Raw genomic sequence first — 15,739 nt, forward strand, 5'->3', positions numbered from 1 at the left:
GCAAGTACATGCGGGGATCTAGGAGAGGGGCACCTGCAAAATTCATTTCTTTTAAAATTTACAACATTTTTTAAGTAAAATTTCTGAAGAGAGGTTCGGACCCTCTCCCACTCCCCGAGAAAAACAACCCCTCTCCGGAAAACAAAATTTCCTTCTGACGCCCTCCCCCCGAAAAAAATATCCGGGTATGCGCATTTACATGTAGGCAAATAACGTACAGTACTTAATTTTTACTGATTATAAATTTTATAATTTCTACGCTTTTGTCATGTTGTAAATTTTGAATTTGCCGAGTGGAAATAAAATACAAACTTTACAACATGACACTTGCGTGAAATCAATATGTAGCATATATATATATATTATGAAACATCATCTGACATCTTTAAATTTAATTTACCTGTACGACTCACCATACATTTCAAATTGCCCTGCTGATGAAAAATGTCGGGAGAACCAGGTAGTGAATATGTCATAATGAAATAACCTTAAGTTGATATGCGACGTCTATTTTTTATGATGTAAACATCTGTATATTTCCAAACACAGGGTCTATTGTGTGTACGATAATGCTCGGAAAGATTTTTTTGGGCAAAATTGCGTTAAATTCTGCAAGACATTCAAAATGCAAATTTGCGTCTTTATAAATAACCAACGAAATTTGATCAAAATATGAATTCGAATTAAAATTTTGATAGGGCAAATATTGATATTATAATAGCATTTGAACTAATACGTCGCCCGTGATAAGCAGGAGCTGCAGCGTGTGATCTTACTTCCAAGTCAACCCTGACCTTTTTCTGAAACTAGGTCATGCATTCCTTATCAGCAGATTGAAAGTATTGCAATCTTCCAAATAACATATTACAATCCTTTTTTTTTTAAATTTCTTTAAATGCGTCTTGCTTTATACTGTGAGAGCTTTAAAAATGCACTCTTCCAGCGCGTGAAGCGGGTGCAGGTTAAGGTTCTGTGAGCATAGACCTATGTGTACATAGTAGGCCTTATATATATGAATATATATACATTTTTTACACGACCTAACGTTCATGTCCTTAATGTTCGACATCATGCTTTTTCGAGTTTGAATTAAAAAAAAAAAGCCAGTGAAAGTAAACGTTGACATCTCTGTAACTGTTACAGACCACACTTGTGTAAAAGTAATAAAACTGTAGAAAGTGAACAAACGTGTTTACAAACATTGGAAAGTATGTATGGAAACCTGCTGGTACGGTCAAAAACAAAATGGGACCGTTATCTGCGACGAGAACACAAATGAACGCGTACATGCACGTGTATTTTGTGAAATGACGAAGCGTGAACAACAAAAACTCTTCAACCCAAACTTCAAAAGATTCAATAACAGTTGTAAAATATACAGACCGTAACAAATGCGGTCCATTGAGTTTTATGTGATACAGTAGCTAATGATTGTCTGAATAATTATAACGAAATATTATATATTTTAATATTGAAAGTTTTTGGGTTTTTTAAATAACTAAAGGGTAATAGTTTGATATTTTAAAAGTAATAATTAAACAAACACAGTTCCACAGTTAGATAGACCCTGATATATCATTTTTTGATAATTTTATCTTATTTTGCGAACGTTTTGTGCGTTTTTATATTTTTTTACCGCAGAACTTCAAAAGAGTGCCGCCATTGTACGGATATCAGAGGAGGATATCAAATCGATATCAGAGGATCTAAGGCTGAAACTCACACCGGAAGAGACTAGCGCCATCTATGGTAATTAACTATGATAAAATAATTTATTAATACACATATGATAACACAACTTGATTGATACATGTAGCGTTCAAAATTGCCATCTTTGCATATTAACAAGAGCGAGGAAAAATGTTGTCAATTGTGGGACAGCTGAGTTTTAGGATTGGAGAATTATGTAATAGAAGCCAAGAACAATGGTGTTGAAAATATTTCCTTTAATCATGCATCAACAAAAATCTAGACAACAAGCCAACGGAAACTCCCCTTTCAAGAGAGTACTAAGACATTCATTAAAACCTCTTGCACGACACCGATGCAAAATGTATCATAATTTTTATCTTCTCTAATCTTAGACATACATACATGTATATTCACAGAGGCCGTACCTTGACTTGAGTTGGTTTTATAATATAAATGTATCTGTGTTTTGTATAATTACAGTGTCCAGTGTATTGTCTTCTTGATTTATTATTGTATGTAGAGTTCTGTGATGGCACCTGTAAAGACTACCAGAGGGTTTACGAGTTAACGGCACCGACCCCCACCGTCAAATACCCCAGAACCCCCGGGTATAGAGACACACAGGACGACTCCTGGTTTGTATCTATATATTGATCTACATGTACTAGTACATCACATACGTGAATCTAGGGGTGGGGATTGGGGTGACTTCGGACCCCCCCCCCTTGAAAATTCAATTTTATTAAATTCATATAGTAAAGGTCCCAAAAATAGGCCACGGACCCCCTCTCCCTTCCCGTGCAGTTTCTGGGTCCGTGCATGTACGTACATGTATATCATACCTGCTATATGTATATGATATAGAGAGAATAATACATACCCTTTTCCATATCACAGCTTGTATCACCCCGAGACTTCAATATCAGCCCGAGGGCCGAGGGCCCGAGGATTGATATTGGTCGAGGACTGATACAAGCCGTGATATGGAAAAGGGTATCTATTATTATATTTATTACATACTTAGTAATAAATTTAAAAAGAAAACCCATCACATTGAAGAAATTGATTATTCATATCATTTGAAAAAAGTCTGGACATGTACATGTATTTAGTAAAAATATGAGTTCTTGTTTTAACAAACATGAAGCTACAGAGCGCGGAAATTCATCAGGTTTAAAAGTTGACTGCTTTAAAACATTTGCTAGCATTTGAAGTTTTCAACTGCACTTAAAATGTCGACTGTAACTGAAAATGTTTTCTTTTTCCTCTGTAAACATGCAAAAATGCCGAAGCGAAAAAAGGCAGAGGAGTTCCGCAAGGGGTGTGATACGGATCCGTATCAGCCCTGAAGGGCTGATAACCTGTATCAGCCCCCGAGGCCGATACGGATTTTGTGATGTCATCTGTATCACACGTGCAAACAACTTGTATTTATTACTAAGTATGTAATAAACATCCATATTACGTGTACATGTTCACAAAAAGAGCTAGGTTTGGTATTGAATGACTGATGCATTATTACGTATTTATAACTATATGTCATGTATTGCTAATTAAGGCTGTTGGTTTGTCTCTCATTTGAGGATATTTTATACTTTGATTTTATTTTTATTCAAACATATTTTTCGGGGAAAATACGTATTAAAATCAAGACCTTAAATATTTTAATCTTACTTTAAGAAATAAGAGATCATATATTCTTTGAATATTACGAGGTGATTATTTTGGTGTGTGCGTGGTCAACTCCAATAAAGCTCGAGGGGCTTTATGATAGATTTGACCACGCTCCGACCGAATTTATCACCTCATGATATTCAAAGAATGATTCTGTATTATTTATATTTATATAATATTTAGCATTTGGACGAATAAATATTAGAATGTTGACATATTTCTATGATTTCAATTCTATTTTAGTCATGCAAAACCCGCTTGCACCCCAACAATACGTCATTTGAATTCATTGGACTGTAAATACAACTCGTAGTGTTATCACAAACAAAGACACTAAAAAATGTAGATAAATAAGAATTTAACTTCTGACAATTTCATTTTAAACTAAATATTTATTTCTAAGTTAAAGTACTTGTATATATTTATAGTTAAGAATCAACGATCTTTCTTCTCACATTTATGCTTTCAATGTTTTTGAAGAAATACTACCTGTATTGTTAGGTATTACCGATGTGACATCAAAGGAGCGGAGAAAGGACTTTTGGCGGGAAAAACTGTGGCCATTAAAGACAATGTGACTGTGGCGGGGGTCCCAATGATGAACGGAAGTAAGCTCCTGGAGGGGTTCGTGCCCGACAGAGACGCCACTGTAGTGACCAGGATACTGGATGCAGGTAACTACCGGGGGTGTGGGGGGGGGGGGTCAACTTTGCATTCGTTGTTGACGTACAGAAAGGAGAGTGTAAAGGGATGGGAGAAATGATGACGGACCACACCTCTCGATGATCACTCCAAGGGGGAGGGGTGTGACGGTCAGGCCTGTGGGAATACCGGTGCCAGATAGTTCAGTTGGTAGAGCACATGAATAAAGATTCAGGTGGCCCGGGTTCGAATACCAGTCTGGTCCGTCATTTTGTCTCCCAAACCGTTATAAAAGTAAGAGAGATAGAGAGGGGGGGGGGGGTCGATTGATTTTGAACCTGCGAAAATGTATGTAAAATTGTCATGAGTACAATGCATGAGACCTCGACATTAATTCGTTTATAAACCTTTTTTCAAGGAGGTCGCATTCTGGGTAAATCTGTGTGCGAGGACTTATGCTTCTCCGGAAATAGCTGCACTTCCTCTACCGGTCCAGTCAAAAATCCACACGATCCGACAAGAAGCGCAGGTGGTTCTAGCTCGGGCTCGGGGTCTCTGGTAATACGGGATTTTTATTTTTTTTAGTTCACCGCTTTCAGCTTTTCTGCTCAACCGTTGTCCATCGTCCTTCTGTCCGCCCGTGTGTCTATTCGTCTGTAAACTTTTCTTTTTTTTGACTTCCTCTCTATAACCCCTGGGCCAAGTTTTACCAAGCATAGTACACAAAATCCTCGTGGAAAGAGGATTCTAAATTGTTGAAATTAAGGACAGAACCCTTTTTAAAAGGGAGCTAATTGTGAAACAGTGAAACTAGGCTTTGTGTCTTTAAAAATCTTCTTCCCAAGAGCCACTACACCAGAAATGCCAACTTTAACACCAAAGCTTGTATTCTTAGTGAAGATTCTAAATTATTAAAATTGTGACCAACTGACTAATACTGGGGCTCAATTAAGGGTTCAAAGTTTAACAAAAATCTATATGGAAAATTTTTAAAGTCCTCTTCTCAAGAACTACAATGCTGCAACTTGTGATATAACACAATGCAAGAATTCTAAGAAAAAGAAGATTCTCAATAGTTTACATTGTACCGCAAGACTATTGCTGGGTCCCCAAGGGTGATTTTAAAAATAACTTTAGATTATATGGGGAACATATTTAAAAACTGCATTAAAATAGAGTGATACAAAGAACTGTTGTTCGGGTGAGCGATGTGAGTTATTGGCCTTAAGCTCTTGTTTTTTTTTTTATATATACATGTAGGTTCAATGTCATGTGAGCAAACGCCATTAATCACATATTGGTTATGATAATTCGGAAAAAGTAGACCAAAAAACCCTCATCAACATACTTTTTTATTATTCTATAGGTTGCAAGAAAAGTAGTAGATGTTGCTATTGGAGGAGATCAAGGCGGATCCATACGTATCCCCGCCAGCTGGTGTGGAATTGTGGGATTAAAGCCGACCTATGGTTTGGTGCCATACACTGGCATTATGCCAATAGAGAAGACGATCGACCATGCCGGCCCCATGGCCAGGACTGTGGAGGACTGTGCCGCTTTACTAGAGGTAAAATGTGAAGTGCTTTTTCATTCACGTACGACAAACTTGATACATCAACGTTGCGATTTTTTAAGCTAGCCCCTGGTGATAAAACCCCCCTTCCCTTATTTCTTCTCCCCCAAGAAGAGATTTTCAGAGACACTTCTCCAAAGAAGTGTAGAGTATTAATCGTATTCATTTTAAGGAAGTTATCTCATTTACATCAAAAAGTTCTTTTAAACTATCTTACCGGTCAGTGTGACAGGAAATGTAATTAGTTTGAATACGTTGATAACAATTGTTTCAAACAATGCAATGAAGCTCAACCTTAATGTACAACTGGCGGGTAATTGTAGTCCATCAAAACTCATACTCTAATAGAGGATCGACATGCCAGTGTCCTTATTTACAGGTATCCATTGTCTTTAATTTGTAAAAGAAAAATATTGTCCATGATCCATGATGTATTTTGGTGATCATTCTACCTTTGTCTAATTGTGTGATGTGAGTTTTTTCTTACCTCAGTTAATTCTGCTGTTGTGTATTTTCTGTCGGTGAAATGGATCTCCCATTGTGTTACAGGTGATTGCTGGCTACGATGACGGGAATGACCCTCGCCAGTTCCCTGCAGTACCCCACCCACCCTACTCGAAACTGGTAGGTACATGTTAACTCACTACGGTCTGACTGGGTGATAACCAATTTGTGCCTAATTCTTCTATATCAAAAACACTTATTGCCTCAGCTGGCCTTTGAACCGAGGTCCTCTGGCATGCACATCCAGCACACTACCGATCCAGCTAAAGGGTTAACGCACTAGCCAGAGCTACATGTAGTAGGAATGTTAGATTACTGACTCTACCACACCTCAAACAATTCACTAGTGATGTCGTTGCTTTACTTGCCTCCAGCTTTCTCTCAAACACGCTAACCGACCTCGGAATATGAAGTATGTTAAATCCACGAGCAGATCGAGAGTCGCCTCGCCATCGATGAGATTGGTCAATCCGATATATTTCTGTAGTCAGTCAGGTACCATAGTTTTTTTCATTTATCGTTTCACAGGTAAACGACGGGATCAAAGGAAAGAAGATCGGAATTCTGACTGAGGGATTTGTGGATGTAGAAGAAGACTTAGCGAGGGTCGTCAGACAGAGGGCCTTGACCCTGAAGGAGGCGGGGGCGGAGGTGTCTGACGTCTCCCTCCCTATCCACATGGACGGTGGGTCGACCATGCTTATATATAGAATACAATTACAACTTTTTGATCAGGTTTCATAGATATGTACATTGTACGGTGAATATACCTAATCAAAAGGAAACGAAAGTGTAAAATTAATGTAGTAATTAATGTCCCAATATGTTGTTACATACACGTACAAAGTGTACCCCACCAGTAGATTGTGTTTGATACTGCATATACATATATGATAGATAAAAACGAAAGAAGTTACTTTCGTCAAAAGTACTACAGTCACTGTCATTTTGATTTCATGGATAAGGTTATTAACATTGCTGTGTATCATGTAGGTTTAGCCATTTGGACACCGGTAGCCTTTGAGGGGACCTATCAAATGATGATTAAAGGAAACGGTGCGTATTCCTAAATCTCGTGAAATCTCTTTGTCCGATTCGATTGTCTCTTCAGTTTAATCAATATCGAGTTATATGTTTTTTTATTCATTTATTTTAAAAGGCATGTGATCTAATTTTTGAGGACTATTATATCGTTTTTCTTTATTGCTGGTAAATATCCATGAACATTCTTTTTTGAATTTCTTTAAAGGACATGGTTACAACTGGAAGGGTTCATACGATCTCCCACTGCAAGAGGCCTTGGCGGGGGCATATATATAACCTTCGACCTTTCGACTGCCCCCTACCGGTCAAAATAGTCATGATATTTTCTGAGTACATGCAGAGGAATTACCAGAACAAGTTTTACGGCAAAGCCCAGAATCTAGTCCAGCATCTGACGAGGGAGTACAACAGAATTCTTAAGGATTATGACGTCATAGTCATGCCCACACTTCCAGCCAAGGCATTCAAACTTCCATACAAAGAACATTCCGTATACGGTTCGTTATTCTTCTACCTGAACTATCTCTCCCGGCCCAATAACCATATTCAAAAAGAGACTTTAGTCAGAATTTAATACAAGTTTTGAAATTGTTTTGTTAACAAGAACGAAACAAAAATCATTCGCCATGTTTTAATATGTTTGTGTATTATACAAGCTTGCAACTTTTGAAACGTTTTTGTTATGAAAAAAATCAATCTTCTCAAAGTCGTTAAAGGGCTTATGTTATAATAATATTATGCTTAGTCTTATTGAAAAATTATCCCATTTATCTTTCAGAGTTGCTTAAGTCGAGTTATTATGATATTGTTACACAGTCATGAATGTGTGTGTTGCAGAGACTCTCAAACTGGAGTTGGACATGATCAGGAACACTGCACCGTTCAACGCCACCGGGCACCCCGCCCTCAGTGTCAACGCCGGCCTCAGCGAGGGTCTGCCCGCATTGCCCTGTGGGATGATGATAGTGGGCAGAATGTTTGATGACCTCACGGTTCTACAGGTCGCCCGAGCCGTCGAGAAAACCTTTGAGGAGAAGCCTCAGTAATTCGCGTGGTATATACTCCCCAAGTCTACAAGACATTATTGAAAAACTTGGATGCGTGCCATTTTCATGTTGATATCATATTCTAGACAAGCTTGTAAAATCAAAATTATCTTGTTGGATCCTTACATTAATGTACTGTACCATACTGTTACGTTTATACTCTAGCGACAATTTCAATACATCGCTGCTTAAGGATTCTTTTTCTCAATTTAGATATATTCGTGTAAAAACTCTTTAACATTTACGCAATTGGGTAGATGTCTTACATTATGTACATGTCTTTTCAATTATACTTTACATGTTATATATATTGTATTATTCCCGTTAAGCATTACGTGAACCTGTAGATACACATTTTGTGGGGTTGCCTTAAATATTACCCATTACTCTATAATCACTTTCTGAATGTCAAAAATGTGTTTATTTCCATTTGGATATTTTTCTTTACATTTTCAACTCTTTTTATCTGTGATTACATTACGAATCAAGTTTGAACCCAATAACTCCATTAAACATGAGTGGCACAAAATGGGCGTGTCTCATACCATAACCGACGAACGGTATTGGCTGCACCGCGTAGTAATACACAGCATGTGCTACGTGACAAAATAGGGGTTTTAAAGTGTATGATTTGAAAATAATATGAATATAAGTAATAAGGAATCGTTCTTTGGATATTATGAGGTGATAATTTCGGTCGGAGCGTTGTCAAATCTATAATAAAGCCTATCGGGCTTTATTGGATTTGACCACACCCCGATCGTTATTATCACCTCATATTATTCAAAGAATGATTCCTTATTACTTAAATAACGACATACCGTGTTTATTGTGTTGGGTTTTTTTATTTGGCTTCATAGAATGTTCACCTCTCACACATGTGTTACCCAACCATGAACCTTTGAACTAAATATTGTATTGGCCTTTGAATAACCTTGCATCTAGTTAACTGTAATATCGGCGAAATTAAAATATCTGTCGTAAAAATTTCTTTTTACTTGTTTTCCTTGTTAATAAAACTCTAATAGATCTATATAGGATCTCTCATGATTTGCGATTGTATATGATTTCTATCCAACGAGTTGTGTATTTTCTATCCCCAAGCCTTGGCAAAAGGATAGAAAACACACAACGAGTTGGATAAAAATCATATAAAATCGCAAATCATGAGATATTCTTTCTATCACATGTTTTACCTCATTTTTTGGTTAAATCTCATTTTTTCTATAAAATTATAATTGTTAGCCGCACAACATATTTACTACAAGACGTCAACAACTTTACGCACGGAAAAAAAGTTCCTTAAAGATTAATAAACAAACATTTCATTTTTTAGCATATTTTTATAAATTCTTGGAAGAAAATAAAATCGCATTTATAATTTAAATGCTTCTCATTTATAACTCTACACTTTTCAAATGAGTTGTTTTGTTATTTTTTCATTCTACGTTAATAATCCGCCTGCAGCTACGTAATGTTTAGTTATGACGTCACCTGGCGTAAGAACACACAGTGGAATATCAAACATTTACCCCATGATTGATATCCTGCGCATATTACGATAAACTTTTGATAAAATAATGAATCAAACTTAAATAGATCCAATAATTAATCTCTAAGAGATCTAATAACATTAATGAATCAACCTCCAATAGTTCTAATACTGATGTGTGTTGTTCACTGCGTTAAAAACTTCAAACCTATATAACAGAAAAAAAAACTAGCGCACTTCAATATAATTTACTTCATTTCAAGTGTGTCGCCAGTTTCTTAATATATCCGGAATTTCATTAACGTATATTTACTCCATATAAAATGCGTGCCTAAAAGTAACAAATACAATGCATGTACATTTACCATAATAGCGAGCACAGCTCGCCAGCGCGCGCCGGCGAGCTCTAAGAACCAGTGGGCGCGGGGAAAAGAACGAGCTAAACTTACAGATTCATCAAACAATTTTTTAGACGGTGGCTATAAATAGCCACGGTCTATTGCTACGGTCCTGACCGGAAGAGTATTTCTCACGGGGACCCTAGCGGATAACGAACGATAACTCTTGTTGGGTACATTTATGCAGTGTTATACAGACACTGTTTTATCTACGTGTCGATTTCAGTATGAGAACTAATTTTAATCTTATCAGATATTTTAAGCATTATAGCTGCTAATTATTTTGTACATACATTTAAATAATGTATGAAATTGTGTTTTATTTTAAATGGGCCGTTACCCTATCTGCTTACGCGGTATTAATAATTAAATATAAGCACCAACTGCTAGTTTTGACGTTTAACTCTGTATCAGGACTGCATAAACTATATCACTGCGATAATTGGTCAAGAGATCTCACAATAATTGCTTCTTGTTTTTTTATGTTATAAATAATTGTCAGAAACACACTATTTAAACTGGTTTGCCATTTCATATTTCAGCAATTATGCTTCCTCGATAAATTCAGCCATTTTCAACGCATTAGTTTTAGTTGAGCAGCATAATTTTTGTTGTTGTAGAATTCACAACAGATACTGACAATGAATATTACATAAATTACATTTTATTGAACTTCAAACGATCAATGGCACAGTTTCTTCTACAAGTGTGCATGTGTTTTCAAACACACAAAAAACTTTAAATTTACGATACAAATGTGTTAAATTTTCGACTGACCTGTGATTTACAATGTACCTTATTTTTGTACCTCACTCAGTCTGTAGAAACATTAATTTTATTACAGGCACCTCAATATTCATCAGACAATATTAACTGCAGATGTTGACGCTTTACTTGCTGCTGACTTTCTCTCAAACACGCAAATCGACGTCGGATCACAGGGGCTCGTCACGAAGTTTTTTCAACCTTTTATATATACCACCTCTATACTATAAAATACACAAGGGAAGAATCAAAACTCGAAAAAATCGCTACCTCCCGATTTCGGTCGCCTCGTATTAATTCTTCTCGGACGTTAAACCCTGCACTCTAGGTATCATTAGATCGGGAAAGGACCATAGTTTTTAGGAATACCTGCAAAATTTAAACATCGGCAACAATTCTAGAAGTTTTCTCGCATTTTCTTCCAGTTTACTCTCCGGTGACACTTTCTTCGATCAGATGTTGCGCACCAAATTTATTCTTGCGCTCTCATTGGTTAAATTTGTTGATCAAGATAAATCGTACGTTGACTCGTATTTTAGAGGGATATTCAAATGATGAGTGAAGAAGTTCTTATTACGTGGTGAGTATATGTATTAATTTTCATATTTATGTAGAAATATTTTAACAATATCTCGGACATTCAGTAGGACGTGACTATGTATTTCTTGCATCAAAGCAAGTTTGAATATCGTTTGAAAATCCCTCTGAAATACAAGTCCGCGTACGAGTTATCTTGAGCAACATTGAATTGACCAATGAGAGCGCGACATCTGATCGAAGAAAGGGTCACCGGAGAGTAAACTGGAAGAAAATGCGTGAAAACTTCTAAAGTTGTTGCCGATGTTTAAATTTTGCAGGTATTCCTAAAAACTATGGTCCTTTCCCGATCTAATGATACCTAGAATGCAGGGTTTAACGTCCGAGAAGAATTAATAAGAGGCGACCGAAATCGGAAGGTAGCGATTTTTTCGAGTTTTGATTCCTCCCTTGTGTATTTTATAGTATAGAGGTGGTATATATAAAAGGTTGAAAAAACTTCGTGTCGAGCCCCTGTGGTCGGATTGTAAAATTCACGTGCAAATCTAGTCGCCATTTTAAATGTTTATAAACTACACTTTACGATGTTTCAAAGATTTTTTGTTCAGATTTTTTTTTTTACATATTCTGTAAAACGTCTTATGGATTTCACAGCGTGTCAGCTCGTGCATCTCTAATTTGCAGCAAACGCTAGCTTTTTTGTGAGAAAAAAACATGCGATATTCCATATAAATTTATGGTACATTGTGAACGGTAATGTAAGATATAATAATTTTAATAACTTAACAGTTTCTGTCGAATTTTTTCACAATGAACTGAATAACGCAATTCGATAAGCGAAGTACAAATAGTGACTTTAATTTATATGCGCCCGTCCCTGCTAAATGCATTAGAGAATCTTTTCTTTGGTTTGGGGGCATTTTTTCACTAACAGATAACATTATTTACATATGTACGTAAACATCGCCCCGTTTGTTCTCAAATAATTTTTAACTCGCGAGTACAACTCTATTATGAACTTTCTTCGACATTTGTTTCCAAGCTTTTTTTTACAGCTGCTTGGTCCGATTTTTTTGTAATTACAGTATCAAAATTTTTTCCATACAAATCATTTATCTTAGAAAGTTATGGACTTTCTCCTATTTACACCAGCAGAATCAATCTCCTTCCAATGTTAGAAATATTCAAAGTAAATAAAAATAATTTCTCTTTTGGCAAACGAAAAAACAAATCAAAATGCATCACGGGAATGTTTAGAAAAGGAAACCGCTTGGTTTCGTCCCCCGAATGATTGGGGTTATTCAACCCGCATGCTATGCATCGATTGTAAAGAAAGTAGACTTTGGAAATATTAGCGAACAAAACGTACACATTTTTATTTGTAATTTGTCTGATCATTTCGACCTATATTTAAAGCTATGTCAAAGTCGTAATACAACCATACCCGTCTCGTCGTCAGGGGTGAAATTTAACATGAGGCGAAATAACGCGGTACCTTTTAATGTCGTTTGTTTTGTTAGCAAATTTTGTACGTATTTTTCTTCATTAAAATTAGGCATAATTAACGGGTTAAACTACTGCAATGTCTATTATTATACATATACTAAGCATAGCCATCGTTTAAAAGCGTGCATAAAATTTAATACAAAATCGGACCAAGCAGCTTTGGCATCATTTTGTCAACATGCATTTACAAATAGGCGGGCCTATATAAATGCGCCAGTTTGTTGCGACTCTCAATTGAAATACACACACGCAATGCTACATCGGCCGTAGCGTATACATCCATGCTATATTTGCGATAAATAATGAAACATGAAGGCATAAAATGTGCTTCATAGATGACTGTAGAATTCTGCTGAGCTACAGAAATATAGCTTTCCGAAAATATTGCCGGGATTTGCGTACCCTAGATCTATTGTCTAGTACATGCAAAGAATAAATTCAAAGAAGATGGGTGAATAAGGCGTGTAAAATGCCCATATGAGGAATGATTAGATACGGCAAAATTAAAATATCATTAAATAAAATAAATAAATTACCGTAACATCGGGTTGTAATCTTTAAATATTCTAAATACTTGCAATATATTGATTTAAACTGGCGTATGCGTGTCAAAACCTCCTAATCGTGCAATTTTTATATAACTTCAATGCATTTTTTTCATAGAGTGGGTCTGAGCTCAATATTTTTTTTTTACAGTCTAAATGTGGTTCAATGGAATTTAAACCGATTGTAGTCAACAAAAATGTGAAGAGATGACCCACTACAGTTCAAAAATGTCATTTTGTAGCTCAACAATTGAACGTTTTAGAAATATAATACAAGTCCGTAAATCCGTGGTCATAGTCTCATATAGCATTTAAACAACGCACGTGTGTTGTGAATGAAATGGCTCAGTGGTTAGAGCACCAGCCATTAGGAAACTTTATAGAACTTGGGTTTTTAGGTTGTGGGTTCAATACCACCAAAACTTAAAGATTTATTATTTTTTTCTTATCGTTTTGAAATATTTCAAACTGAATATAGTTAGAAATTACCATTTTATAAACTTGTATAATAACATATCAAATATATTTATTTGATAAAATGCTAAATTTGAAATTGTATTTTACGACTAAACCAAAAGGGCATCTTCTTTATATATACACAGCTGTACGGTCAGAAAAACGTGCGTTCAGCTTGAATTTTGTTTGTTTGGTGTTTTAAAAAACTAATTTTGTATAATTAATTAATATTTGTTGTAAGTTTACTAGAAAAGTTTAATGTAGCAAGTAATTTATGCGTGTTAAAGTGTACTGAGAAGCGATAAAATATACATGTGACTTTCCCGAATTCATTAAAATAATTTGAATAAATCTATAGCTAAATACAATAGAACAAATGTTTAAAACGTTGATTAATGAAACTGCCGCGACCAATTGTTGTATGATAGTTTTTTTGAATTTTCATTCACTTTCGTTGTGAGCAAATGGAAATAATCCACTAAAATCGAAGATAAAATATTGATTTACTCTTCTGTTTCATGATGACGTGCATTCCAAAAGCAATACCAGTTTTATCAAACAGGTTCTTGTAAACCCATTCTGTTTTCTTTACACCTAAATGTATTAACTGACTATGAGGAAAAAAAGCAAATGTGATGATCCACAAGACTGCAACTTTTTCCACGTGAAGAAAATGAGGGAATATACTATCGAGAGGGACAATTAACATACTATATATATGCCCAAATAGTTAGTAAAAATAGGTATTTTATCATACCAAAGTTTTATTTCTTCACGTTACTTTGAGAATTCTACAATATATTTAAAGCACAATAGTCCAATCCACACTTTTCAAAAGTTGTTCCCCTTTGCGGGGTCAACCCAAAGGTCAAAAGGGAAAAAACCAAAATTCCCCTTCAAGCAATCAAATATTTGGGTGTATTGTGATGAAATCGCTTTGGATTTGATTTATTCATTCAATATGTGGTGCCAACCATTCAAACGGGGTTTTAATGTCAACTGATATAGATACAAACATATTGATACAAAATATAGATACAAACTTCTATACGACAAAGACTACTGTGATAAATCTTTGGCTTTTTCCCAAAAGATGACGACCAAGAGACACAGCATTTGTAAAGTGTGGATTGCGATCACAGCTACGATTTCCACAGAATTATCCATGTAGGAAACTCACGACCAGTTGTGCGAGTACGCGTTAAGTATTAGTGCATGTATGCGATACTGGCCGCGGTTTTCGACAAAAATAATTATGATCATAATCACTCATTGTTACATGTAATATGCCAATTTCAAACGACGCCACCGTCTAACAGTACTTTCAGTACTTTGATTTTGTCTATGTCCCGTAATGCTCTCTATACTCTGTCCCGAGTTTTTGCTTCCATCACTTTTTGCTTGATATTTCAATCATAGTAAATACCTTTGTGCTCAAACAACGTTCATCTGCTAATATGAAAAATGTCCAGATTATCTGTTTTGAAAAGCCCCCTCTACCGCTTCAGGCTTCAATACACATCCCAAAATTGAAAGTCTACGGAGAGTTTGCATTGCAACCGCCATTAATAAGCCCGGATGATAACGTAAAAAAATTGCGCGAGGTATCCCGAGTACTTCCGAATGGAGAAAAGATGTAAACATTTCCCATTATAAATCTCCGTAAGAAAATTGATTTCGTTTCTGTGAAATTTTATGAGTGAAAAGGGATAATTGTTCAATGACGATTTCTTGGATATATTCCCTTTCATCGATTTCAATTGTACACGTATTTCTTTAATTCATAGGTATGTGTATTTTTATTAAAAATCACCATTAATTGATGGAAGCAATATATATACTATAATGTTTTCACCCGTTGTGCT

The 15,739-nt window shown here is 35.8% G+C and overlaps 1 protein-coding gene across 1 annotated transcript; it reads left to right on the forward strand.

The window, feature by feature from the left end:
* Nucleotides 1-375: 375 nt before the first annotated feature.
* LOC117683207 (amidase) lies at nucleotides 376-9,162 on the forward strand. The gene is given in 12 exon segments (XM_066083107.1): nucleotides 376-460; nucleotides 1,642-1,749; nucleotides 2,213-2,327; nucleotides 3,868-4,040; nucleotides 4,427-4,566; nucleotides 5,375-5,575; nucleotides 6,131-6,205; nucleotides 6,614-6,770; nucleotides 7,079-7,141; nucleotides 7,335-7,396; nucleotides 7,398-7,626; nucleotides 7,967-9,162. Coding segments are annotated over 12 exon segments (1,548 nt in total). The 5' UTR covers nucleotides 376-444; the 3' UTR covers nucleotides 8,176-9,162.
* Nucleotides 9,163-15,739: the final 6,577 nt, after the last annotated feature.

This window comes from Magallana gigas, chromosome 4 (assembly GCF_963853765.1).
Source record: "Magallana gigas chromosome 4, xbMagGiga1.1, whole genome shotgun sequence".
Classification (NCBI taxonomy): domain Eukaryota; kingdom Metazoa; phylum Mollusca; class Bivalvia; order Ostreida; family Ostreidae; genus Magallana; species Magallana gigas.